The sequence below is a fragment of the Cydia splendana genome, unplaced genomic scaffold (genome assembly GCF_910591565.1).
Source record: "Cydia splendana unplaced genomic scaffold, ilCydSple1.2 scaffold_80_ctg1, whole genome shotgun sequence".
Lineage (NCBI taxonomy): Eukaryota > Metazoa > Arthropoda > Insecta > Lepidoptera > Tortricidae > Cydia > Cydia splendana.
Genome location: NW_026946906.1, coordinates 143,507 through 157,037, shown reverse-complemented (window position 1 = coordinate 157,037; position 13,531 = coordinate 143,507). Strand labels below are relative to the sequence as shown.

General features: G+C 37.6%; 1 protein-coding gene across 1 annotated transcript; it reads left to right on the top strand.

Annotated features, from left to right (window-relative positions):
- Positions 1-9,937: 9,937 nt before the first annotated feature.
- Positions 9,938-13,337, top strand: LOC134805919 (uncharacterized). Its single transcript, XM_063779111.1, has 2 exons — positions 9,938-10,857; positions 13,279-13,337. The coding sequence occupies exons 1-2, from the start codon at positions 9,978-9,980 to the stop codon at positions 13,335-13,337; spliced, it is 939 nt and encodes a 312-aa protein (XP_063635181.1). The 5' UTR covers positions 9,938-9,977.
- Positions 13,338-13,531: the final 194 nt, after the last annotated feature.

Below are 13,531 nucleotides of genomic sequence, written 5' to 3'. Positions count from 1 at the left end.
TTCATATTATATAAAAAATTAAAAAAACGGACCATAATTTTGTAAGTTATGATAAGTTCTTTGTTTTAAACTTTAAAGTCGTTTTTCTCGAAATGGCCATTTCAAAGATACGTGAGTTTGGCTTGACACGGCAGTGCATGACTATTGTTTAGAGACATAATAAGTTTAAAAATTTATTTTTCATCACACGGATTAAGAAATATCGTTTTTGGATTAAAGGGTACTGATGGGTGGTTGCCAGTTTAATTATCATTAGTTTGTTTTGTTAGGTTTATGTAGAAATCGTTAAAAAGTGTAGCTATCGTAGTGGGATCAGAATATATTGTGTGGTCGGTAGTGATACTAGTTATTGTGGGTTGTGTGTGAGTTGGACCACTAATAATTTGCCAAGTAGCTCTCGATTTATTTTTGGCCTGTGCGATAGTTCTTATATTATGTAGCTGTTTTGCTCTATTTATACATTTTCTCAAAAGTATCGTATATCTGGCCCCAATTTCACCACGGTGACAGGTGCGACAATTGTAAAATCACTGTTGCTGACGTCACAGGCATCCATGGGCTACGGTTACCACTTACCATCGGGCGGGCCGTATTCCTGTTTGCCACCATCATTGTATTATTTAAAAAAACTGTATTATATCGGAAAAAAACAGATATTTCTTTTGCGAAGTTTCTGACAATTGTCAAGATTTAGAAGAATTGTAGGTAATTCTTGACAGGTAATGAGTTATATGTCGGAATTTCGTGACAATTGTAGTGTTTCTTCCCAAGTAACAATTTGTGGTTCTATAGTAGTCGATAGAACGTTTCCCAAATACCACCTAAGGTCCTATAAAAGACCAAAGAAGATTGTATAAAGCCGAAATGGCGCATCTTATGTGCCATTCAGTGATATAGTAGACCTGTAGCAGTGTCAGTCGTGACGTTTTAGGTCTATAAAAGTGATGTGATGATCACTTTTGTGCTAATTTGTTGTCAGTAACGCCATTATAGTGTTAATTTATACTATAGTGGCATTGGAGATTCCATTATAGTGCTTGTTTTATACTATAGTAGTATTTGAAATTGTATTATAGTGCTTTTTTATACTATTGTAGAATTCATAGTTCCTTTACTACGAAATTTGCTATCAAGTTTTCCATCAACTGTTGTGAGTGGTTTTGTTGGGTGTTTACTTCACAAAAACGGTACTAAGTAAAATGGTGATAAGTAAAGACTTTATATGAATATGCGCCATTTAGATGTCGAATAATTCGGTCCTTAGTGCAAAAAGTATATGGGACGGAAGTTTTACCGTTAGAATGGTATTAGTTTAATGAGGAATTTTAAATGCCCCCTCGATTTATTTATGTTTTTAATAAAATAATTTAATAAAATATTATGATATTCACCATAGTTACTACTATACAGCCAAGAAGTAAATCCGACGCTTTTATAGGCTAACTATAGAACTTACGACGAAATATTCACCGCCATCATGATTAAAATTAGGGTTCCAAAAGAATTTTGCTGTGACCCAGTTACACATACAAACTCTTTAGAAAGATATAGGATATTTTTTTAATTTAGATGTAGTCATTACTGTTGTTTCCTTTTTCAGTGTGATTGGTAAAAAAAATGTGCTAATAATGGATGTCGATAAATATCTAAACCGTCACGATTTTATGCTTGTATTAAATCATTGATGATAAATCTCACCTACAATCACTAATATCACTGGGGTCTTTTTTATCAATTCATTAAAATATAAAAATATTTTGTACGGAACCACATTATGTGGCTTAGGCCTGAACTTATATAAGCAAGATATAAGTAGCCATTACAGATCAAATTTATCATTTACAAGTAGTCGTTTTCTACCTTTATGTATCTAACTCGGTTTATATAAGACATAAAAACTCAACTATAACGCTGTTGTCTTTTAAAAGAAAAAACAAAACCACTATACAACAGTTTTGTTATATAAAAGAGTCATTGTGACGTTTACAGCGATGAGATATAATAGGGATTTAAAAACTACTAAAGCGCTTTTTAACGCTATAAATATGTCCCAAAAACGCTACTATAGAGCAAAACAGTTCTATAATAGTGTTCATATGACTACTAAAGTATTATGTACTATAGCAGTGATCTCTAAAGCCACTATATCCTATAATCGTTGTATAGTTGGGTTTTTGTCACTGTTTAAACACAAAACTATAGCGGCTTGCAGGGAACCTTAATAGCGCAAACTACTAAAGTATTATGTACTATAGCAGTGATCTCTAAAGCCACTATATCCTGAAATCGTTGTATAGTTGGGTTTTTGTCACTGTTAAAACACAAAACTATAGCGGCTTGGCAGGGAACCTTAATAGCGCAAATTAGTTGCATAAAAGTGATTCCAAATACTATTATACAGTAATATTGCTCTATAGTAGTTATATTTGAACCTGTTATAGTACACGCCTATAACGGCTCTATAAAATGATGAAATAAAGCTTTACATCAATTGCTTATAGAATATATTAGCTGTATAAGCCTATAGAGCAAAAAGGTGTTGCCAAGCGCTTTTATACGACAGGTGGTCACCTCTGAAACCTTAATACGACGTCTATACAAGCTTTTAGCGATAAAAACTAAAATTATAGGACTAAAATGTTACTTGGGTTGTGACAATTGTCATAAACTTAGCAAGAGAAATATCTGTTTTTTTCCGATATAATAAAGTTTTTTTAAATAATACAATGATGGTGGCAAACAGGAATACGGCCCGCCCGATGGTAAGCGGTAACCGTAGCCCATGGATGCCTGTGACGTCAGCAACAGTGATGGTTCACAATTGTCGCACCTGTCACCGTGGTGAAATTGGAGCCTGGTGTATTTCAGTCACAGAACACCGCCTCTAGAAACCTAATATTGGCCATTTTGTTCCCGACGCAAATCACCAAACTGTGAGGTGCGGGAGGGGTGCTCACGGCGTTGCGATTGGTCGTTTCAAACATGGCGCGCTGACACGTGTAAGCGTAGGGATGGGACATGTTCATTACAGTGGGTACTGCTACCAGTGACACCGAAATTTATTGTGGTAAAATTGTTACCAATTTAGTGTACTTAGAGTAAACTTACTTAATAATTATATTGATTAATTTAATATTTCATTAAGTAATTTAACAATGTACCTGAAATTTTTACTTAACATATTAGGGCATTTCTGTTTAAAGTACCCAGAACATGAATTTTAAAGTTTAGAATTTTTATATTATTTCTACTCAGAATCGCAATCTCTTTCGATACCTACGCGAAAAAAGTGTCGGCAAAATCTCATACAATTATTTTCTTTTGTCCGTTTTATTAAGGTCATAGAAGGTTGTATTGAAAACATATTCAAATGGACCAATAACATATGCCTATTACAAATCAACTCCGACTTCTCTCGCACTTCTTTGAAGTTCATCATCAGGTCCATATCGTGACATGAGACCTACCTGCTCACCTAGAGGATTCTAAAAAACCCATACAACATATGTCTATCACAAACCAACACCGAGTTCCCTCACACTTCTTTGAAGTTCATCATCAGGTCCATCTCGTGACATGAGACCTAACTGCTCACCTAGAGGATTCTAAAAACCCATACAACATATGTCTATCACAAACCAACACTGAGTTCCCTCGCACTTCTTTGAAGTTCATCATCAGGCCCATCTCGTGACATGAGACCTAACTGCTCACCTAGAGGATTCTAAAAAACCCATACAACATATGTCTATCACAAACCAACACCGAGTTCCCTCGCACTTCTTTGGAGTTCATCATCAGGTCCATCTCGTGACATGAGACCTAACTGCTCACCTAGAGGATTCTAAAAAACCCATACAACATATGTCTATCACAAACCAACACCGAGTTCCCTCGCACTTCTTTGGAGTTCATCATCAGGTCCATCTCGTGACATGAGGCCTAACTGCTTACCTAGAGGATTCTAAATAACCCATACAACATATGTCTATCACAAACCAACACCGAGTTCCCTCGTAGGTACTTCTTTGAAGTTCATCATCAGGTCCACCTCGTGACATGCGGCCTAACTGCTCCGCTGGCCTAGAGGATTCTAAAAAAACTTACACAACATGTTACCTATATATTATGTCTAAAATGGTACAATACGGTATGACGAAGCACGAAGTTTCCGCAACTGAAAAACCATCATCGTCACATCACTAGTCGAAAGGGAAAGGGATAGCGCATTGCATTTTCAAGTTGACGAAAAGGGACGGACATACTTCGCCTCTGCTTACTGACCAGTATAAAATGAACCCCGCGGACAAGAAACATTATTCAATGAAATAATGAATTTGACTTTCCCGTGGGATGTTATTCCATCTGTTTCGTAAGTAGATGTCTTAGATGACTTGCCACACCATATTACGCTGCAATATCCCATGATTTCCCAATGAATTCAATAGTTTACGATTTATTTTCTTAGACTCGTGCACACTGCTAACAGGTCGTAACCTTGGGCGCAACTGATCGGAGAGGCGCGCGAACAATCTTATATTTGACCTATACACCATACGGGCGGTGACCGCGAGTCGTCCTATAAGCTCGGTCTATAGGGGTTGGTCTGTGATTTCAGTTTATTTTTAGACTTATTTAATATTTCTTGTTTATACTTCAAATATAGGGTCCTTTTATTTGTACATGCTCGTCGCAATCCTTTTGTCAGCCATTTGTTGTTATTGAGTTGGTGATTAACTTTTATACGAATATATGGGAAGCATAATTCATTGAATAGGCACAGTATTTCGTGAAATATTTGAAATGCCGCATTAGCTTCCTCTGTTGAGTACATCGGAGAAATATAATGCCGTTACGCACTTTTGGAATTTAAGCAAATTTTCATGACTGTAATCTCTCTTTTTTATATAGTATGGCGTGGCCTTTAAAACTATTTTTACAGGAAACGTGACGAATTGGGCTGTTTCATGATCTGAGAGAGCGAGTGGAAGGATTTCAGATGTTATTTTCTTTATATTACTCGCTATTTGATCGAGGCATGATTCGCCTCGTGTTGGACAGTCTATGTGCATTTTGTAATTGTAATTATTTAGTAGTTTAATAACTTTCGATGTGCTATTATCTATTTTTAGAATATTGTAGTTCCAGTCTCCACATAACACGACTTTATGTCTCGATTTTTTCAGACCAAAGTGATACAAAAGCGCCTCGAGGTGAAGCAGGAACTGTTCCTTATTACTATGTTTAGGAACACGATAAATGTTTACTATTATGAGTTTATGGTCAGGAATCTCAATTCCACTACATTCAAAAACTGTTGGAATACTAAGGTCAGCACAAATCTGTAAGGGCTTGAATTTTATGTCATGCTTTACTAGTATGCAAGATCCCCCTCGTTTTTTATTCTTACGGGAAAAGGAGCTAGCCAGTTTAAAATTACTCATTTTTAAATTGTCTTCATTACCTTTTCGAATGAAGGTTTCGCTTAAGCAGAGAACGCCCACCTCCTTATCATTCTTTTTTAGCTCCATTAGGACAGCCTCAATAATATCGAATTTACTTAGAACACCCTGTATATTTTGGTGCATAATAGTAAAATTATTATTTTTAGTCTTCACGAAAAAAAAACACGTTCTAAGCTATTTTCGCGCACATTCTGCTCTACACTATTCTCAACGGTAATCATGGCTAATGACTTTATCAAATACGCTAAATCCTTAAATATAATGTCAAGACCTCGACTGTTTATTGTCCCAGATCCAGCTGAAAACATGTAATTAGAATACGTTAAATTTAAATTAGAATCTAATAAATAGGCATATCCATATGTCTGATTATCAAGATACAGCATGTTAGTAAATATTTCAATTCTCTTGTTGCATATGTTTGCATAATTATTTAGTATAAAGGTAGGTGAACAAATTATAATATTAGTGTGTTGAACTAGCTGGATCTGTTCTCTTATAAATATAATTAATTTATGATAATTAGTTGAGGTCCTAAAGTCCCTTTCTCAAACAAAAACCACACAGTAGTCCTTGTGAGTGAAATCTTTAAGTTTTGTTTCAAGTCCTTGGAAAAGTTAAAACCAAAATATTACTTTGCTAATCCGCGAAAAGATAACGTGCTAGTCAATCAGTGCTAACCCGTTATACTTACTTGCGTATTTTTACATGCAATTAATATTCCCACCCTCCCACCGCAAAAATAAATACGCAAATAAATATAACAAACCACCACCAAAAGAATAAACCTCGACACGTGTTTCGCCTCTCTACGAGGCATCCTCAGGAGTTGTTGACGGTCTGACGCCCGGCAACGGAATGACCTGTCTAGAATGGTCGGCCATATTTATACCTTGACCACTCCCCCTACCGTGCAAGTGTGAGTGAGATGGAAAAATTCGTAATAACGGCGATGACGCAACATTCAATTGTTCGTTAAGAATCATGCCCCTATTGTTGTACCTAATTATTTCCAGTTGTTCCAGAACACCCAAACGCAATCCCTTTTCGCAAACATGTAAAATATCAAAAAAATTATTCTCAGATAAAGTGTGACCTGTATCTAATAAGTGCTTTGCAAAATTGGACTTCTCTGGATGGTTATGTCTATATGACGCAACATGCTCTTTATACCTAGTAGTGAAACTACGGCCCGTTTGCCCCACATACACTTTATTGCAATCGTCACAGGTAAGCTTATAAACTCCAGACTTTTTCCCATTCTCGATCTTATCTTTGCCATTGCAAAGCTTTGAGTGCAAAGTATTATTTGTCTTAAAGGCCACAGGAATGTCGTTAGACTTCAAAATTTTGTAAATTGCATCAGACAACTTGCCAACATAAGTTATGCTCGCTTTATATTTTTTAATCGGTTCAGAGGATCGTGCCGCATACAACATAGTGTTGACCATACTATTCCGCTTTTTCCTGATGATACCATCCACAACAGACTTATAGTAACCATTCGAAACTGCTAAGTGATAAATATTATTTAATTCAATCTGATAGTGTTCATCAGAAAGAATTAAATAATATTTATCACTTAGCAGTTTCGAATGGTTACGATAAGTCTGTTGTGGATGGTATCATCAGGAAAAAGCGGAATAGTATGGTCAACACTATGTTGTATGCGGCACGATCCTCTGAACCGATTAAAAAATATAAAGCGAGCATAACTTATGTTGGCAAGTTGTCTGATGCAATTTACAAAATTTTGAAGTCTAACGACATTCCTGTGGCCTTTAAGACAAATAATACTTTGCACTCAAAGCTTTGCAATGGCAAAGATAAGATCGAGAATGGGAAAAAGTCTGGAGTTTATAAGCTTACCTGTGACGATTGCAATAAAGTGTATGTGGGGCAAACGGGCCGTAGTTTCACTACTAGGTATAAAGAGCATGTTGCGTCATATAGACATAACCATCCAGAGAAGTCCAATTTTGCAAAGCACTTATTAGATACAGGTCACACTTTATCTGAGAATAATTCTTTTGATATTTTACATGTTTGCGAAAAGGGATTGCGTTTGGGTGTTCTGGAACAACTGGAAATAATTAGGTACAACAATAGGGGCATGATTCTTAACGAACAATTGAATGTTGCGTCATCGCCGTTATTACGAATTTTTCCATCTCACTCACACTTGCACGGTAGGGGGAGTGGTCAAGGTATAAATATGGCCGACCATTCTAGACAGGTCATTCCGTTGCCGGGCGTCAGACCGTCAACAACTCCTGAGGATGCCTCGTAGAGAGGCGAAACACGTGTCGAGGTTTATTCTTTTGGTGGTGGTTTGTTATATTTATTTGCGTATTTATTTTTGCGGTGGGAGGGTGGGAATATTAATTGCATGTAAAAATACGCAAGTAAGTATAACGGGTTAGCACTGATTGACTAGCACGTTATCTTTTCGCGGATTAGCAAAGTAATATTTTGGTTTTAATTAGTATGGATTTCCGCAAAGTAACGCCTGATTCTATTCACTACTTGGAAAAGTTGATGAATGCCTCCCCCTGGTACCCGATAGTGACATAGACTCATATTGTTAAAGGTTCGTTCAGCTTTAGTCAACATTATTGTATAGTCACTACTAATGATGCATATATACTACGATCCAGCAGCAGGAGTGACAGGATTCATAGGCGATGCTGTCAAGTCACGTGCCTTGCTAGACTCGTTAACTATTTGTTTATTTTCTTCTTTTTGTGTTTCGTCGACTCTGGATCTGTTAACCTTTTTCCTCTTCTTCTTGGAAGACTTTTTTGCACTTGCAGCTTTTGGCGATGGCGTCATAGATCCTGGAGATGTGCACGAAGTCCTGATTTTTTTTTTATTCATACTCCTTTAGTTTTTTTTAAGACAGTGATTCTCCGATGTAGAGTCTCAATTAAATTTTCAGCAGAGTCGTATTTTTCTTGCAGCAGGGATTCAATTAGGAACGGACTGTTTATTGCTACTTCAGGACAACTTCTATTTAGTCTAGAGCCAGCTCGCATGCTAGAGTTATCGTCGTCACATGATTCATTTTCCTCAGATTCTTCTATTTCAGACGAAAATGAACTATGACAAGAGTTTTCTATTGAGTCATTAATGGTGAACTTTTTTTCCGGTGGGTTATTTTCTTTTCATCAGAAGATGTTGGCTGTACATGTGGAGTAGAGCAGTTTTCCATATCATCATCCTTTGGTATTTCAGATTCCGGGTCATATGTTGGGGTTATGTGGTTTTCTTGGGTTTGGCTAACTATCAAACCCGAGTTCCGTTTTCCTTCAGATGATGTCGGTTGCGCATTGTTTTCAGAGTGTGAATTCGGAGTAGAACAGTATGTATGTATGTATGTATAAACTCTTTATTGTACAAAATACAAAACACAAATTTATGGCACAGGATAGGCAGTACAAAGGCGAACTTATCCCTTTAAGGGATTTCTTCCAGTTAACCTTTGAGTAGATGAGAATTGAAGAAGAACGTTAGACAAATATAGCACTGAGTACAATAGACTAGAGGAAAGTCAATAAAATTATAAAAAAGAGGGCAAGAATAAATAATATAAGATAAAAATTTGAAGTTGTACTATATGCCTAAGTTAACATATTAACAGTAACTATACGTTACTGTCTGCAACATAAATATGCGACGCACGTAATTGTATAAATAGCATGTAAGCAATAATAGCCTATAAATATGTTATGTTTAGATTTACTTGCTCTCTCTATACTTGGATACCGAGAATATAACACATCTTCGGTAATGTCTCGTTTCACTTAATCTCCATTCGACCCTCCAACTACCAACTCATCAGATGGCGACCCATACCAGAAGAGGACCAGGAAAGCGAAGTCCACCACAGCGCATCGCATAGCAAAATGAGGATAGAAGTCAAGACAAGAAGATCACCCTAATGAAGATTCAAGTTGAAGAACCTATTTTTCAAGAAAGGAACTTCCTGCGCATTTTCAAGAAAGAAGCTTCCTATTAAACAGAACCCTCCCACACATTTTGAAAACGAAAGAGAAGAAAGAAAAAGATGACCAAGGGAAAAAACTCAAATTAAGAAAAAACGAAGAAAGAAGAAAGAAGAGCGTTGTCCAGGGTTATCCCGGCTCGCAATTCAAGAGGTGTCCAGGGTTATCCCGGCCCATATCAAGAGGTGTCCAGGGTTATCCCGGCCCATGCTCGAGGGAGTCCAGGGTTAGCCCGGCCCGTCATCGTCGTCGGAGCAGAGGCAGCCACATGCAGCGTCAGCGAGTGCCACATGGAGGTGCCAGCTCGCCAGCAGCGTCACGCGACCGCCCAGCCAGCGCGGAATGCAGCCTCGACATAACCTACTTACGGGGGTACATTGCCCGCTACTAATGTAAGTTAGATATAACTTTATCATTATGTTTTAATTGTTTCGTCGCGATATATAGGAAATGTTAGGTATCCTAATTTTAGCCGTTGTATGTTATTAACCGTAGCCGCAAATTTATTATGCTATCTGAGTTAGTGTCCATTCGTGAAAGGTTAAATAAATTAAGAGAAGATATTGTAAAGTTAGGTCCAGAGAGGCGACGGAAAGAAATAGGTAGAAAGAAACTAGACGAATCAAACGAATTATATAATCGCGCGGCGGATATTGTGTCTCAGTTACAGAAGCAAACGGAAAAATATAAAATTTCAGAATTAGAGTTAGCTAATAAGCATATAAACGATATTGCCGACACTTACAGTAGGATAAAGATAGCATTAAATTATTTTGATACAGAATCTCAAACAGACGGAAAAATGGCTAAGCCCAGTTTTGATGTCAAGACGGCCATCGCCTTGTTGCCCGTCATGACGGGGCAGGAGGATACCACTAAACAATTAATAGACGGTATTCTAATGTACAGTTCCATTATTAATAGCGAAACTCAACAGATTTTAATAGACTTCGTCCTAAAAACAAGACTTTCATCTAGCGCTAAGCTCAGATTAAAAACGTCATATAGTAGCGTAGAATTACTTGTCACGGATATGCGCACATTCTTACTACCTAAAAAATCGTCCGAATCGATTCAGGCTCAACTATACAGAGCTAGGCAAGGTAGGAGAACTATAGAGGCATTCGGAGCCGAGATCGAGGATCTTTTCGTCAACCTGACCATATCTCAGGCCGACGGTAACCATAGCAGGTACGATATACTTCGTCCGCTGAACGAGAAATCAGCCATTAAACGGTTTGCAGACGGTCTAGCAGACCCAAAATTAAGCACAATAATATCATCTAGGCAATTTACGTCATTGCCCGAAGCAATCAGGACGGCCATTGACGAGCACAGCTCATCACCACAACAGGATCAAGTCCTACATTATGGACGGGGACATTCTCGTAATAATTACGGGAACCGGAATGCCCACTCTGCGCGTTACAATAGGAATAAGGGCAGAGATTTTAACACAGGAAATAAAAATACATTCGGGACACGGTATTATTCCAATAATAACCGTAACACAGGTATTTCGCAACACGTCTCGACAAATAGAGTTAAACGACCGGACAATTTCGCTGACCGTGCAGCTACAGTCCACCGACCTGCGCGCGCGCCCACTCGCCCGAATACGCGTGCGCAGCACATGCAACCGTCACACGATAATGTAAAACCTAACAGGCAGTTTTTTCGTGACTAATATGAATAGCGCGATATTTAGTTATAATAAAGATAATTATAGCACAGTAACTTGTAGTATAGGTAAAACATATAAATTAAAACTCTTGGCCGACAGCGGAGCAGGCCTGTGTGCTATTAGGTACGAATATTTACAAAACAAACCCGATCTTTTTAGACAAATACAAGGACATAGCATTACTATTAAGGGAGTATGCGGAGATTTAACTTCAGAAGGATATATATATTTAGACTTTAGACTTTAACGGTTTCATTTGCGAAGAAAAGTTTCATGTTTTTAAGAATATGCAATGCGCAGCCCAAGCAATTTTAGGGGAAGAATTTTTCAAACGTTACGATGCAGATATAAGTTATAAACGCAATGCATTAATTTTAGAGGACCGAGGTCAGTCCGTTTTGATACCTATGCAAGTACATTTAAATAATACGTATGTCCATAATATACCTCCGCGATGCGAAGTTATGACTCACATTACGTCACAACTGGTAGACGACTGTGTAGTACTAGCCCAGGAAATGCAAGCAGGCGTTTTTGTAGCAGGTGTCATTTCAAGACCAGACAAAGGTCAAATACCCGTACGGATATTGAATACGACTGATAAGCCAGTTACTTTAGATTTATCAAAGTTGAAGGTAAACCGATTATGTAATTCCCATGCGCCCTATATAACAAATATATAGAATACCTACGTTAAATATAATAAATAAATATATAATATCTATAGTCACGAACAAGTTAATTCCAACAGTACACCGTTACCGGAACATCATCACTAGTTATGTCCGGGTTAGTTGTTACATCCTTTGTTATTTCATATATCGGCTCCTGTGATGTGGTTTCATTTTGTTGGGTTCCAGTATTCGTAGCGTGAATATTTTGTTTTTCATCCGGAGATATCGGTTTGGCTTTGGAGTGGAGTAGTTTTCTGAAGGATCAATAGTATCCGTATTTGGGTTAATAGGTAGTAAGGAGTTTGGCGATTTAGCTACCGGCTCTTTTGGGGTGATTTCGTTTTTCTTTGTTTTTCTTGCCGGTACACTGGACGATGGCATGATCTGTTTGTCCTCCATGCAAGGTGATTTACTTGTCCTTATACACGACTTGCACTTCCAATTTTCTCTCTTTTTACGATCCATGAGATTATATACTTTCTCCGGATACCCATCACAATCAAGATGAAATGTTAATTTACACCTCGAACATACTGCACTTTTCTTTACACCCAATGGTTGCTCACATCTATGACAACTCGCTGCAATCTTGCGGTTGTCGATCTTGGTTTCCAATAAATTACATGTCTACTACAAATGTAAGTACTTTGTGATGCTATCCAAATCTCTTGTATCCACGTTTTCTATATCTGGCACCATTCCTATTAATTGTTGTAGCACTTGACAACGTCTTTCTGTATCTGAACTACTAAGTTAAATAAAAATCCCTTTGTAAAAGATCCGACGTTCACATCACCTGAAAAAAGAAAGAAAAAGGGTAAATTTCCATTCGTAATACTTTCGTAGTACTGCTACGCGTTGGCCTACGTAGGCGTAGCAGTTTTCTAAATACCACATAGGCAAATATTTGCAAAAAGAAGTCTATGGCCGTTAATCTGGAAATATTGGGTTTCAAAATGATGCTAGTTTCGTATGTAAAATCGTGTAGTAACATAACTAAAAGTTTAAGTCAGCAAAATATTTTAATCGTGATGCGTACGACTTTTTAGCGTGGTGTAGACCTATTATTATTAATATATATTTTATTCCAATGCGAAACTTTCTATGAAATCAAAACAACATACCTGATTCTTTAAGCTCCATATTAATAATAATTACTAAAGTCACTATTTAGTCAGGAATTCACCACTAATGACCGATCACTTAATGAGTCTCTGATAAGAGAACGCGTACCAACGGGAGTTGTGTTCGCTTTCGAGGGTCGTTATAGAATTAACGTAATTAGTTATACAGGATCTATTTATATTAAATCAAAGTACGTTTATTGGCAAACAATAACAGCCATTGTAAATTTAAAAATACCACATGCGTTTTATTGAATTATGGCCTACGGGCAGCCCACCGTGCGCTGCTTCCTTTTCTTGTCACGACTTGATTTTTGCTTCTTTTAGAAAACATCCACCCAAACGGAGACATAAAGTTATACTACGACGTGACCTTCGTGGCATAGACATGCGGGCACTGTAGGATGACTTGCGCAATGCTGACTGGCACAGCGTTGGAAGTGTTGGGGATATAGACGGAAGGGTAGAGGCTTTCAATGCAACATTGCTTGCGATTTTTGACCACCATGCTCCTTTGAAGCCGATGCACGTCCGTCACTTTCCTGCACCGTGGCTTACCCCCAAAATTAAAGGTCTCATG

Coding starts and splice junctions, on each gene's coding strand:
- LOC134805919 (XM_063779111.1), top strand. CDS start 9,978: ATGCTATCTGAGTTAGTGTCCATTCGTGAAAGGTTAAATAAATTAAGA. Junction 10,858..13,278: donor TTATGGACGGGGACATTCTC/GTAATAATTACG, acceptor TGCTTCTTTTAG/AAAACATCCACCCAAACGGA.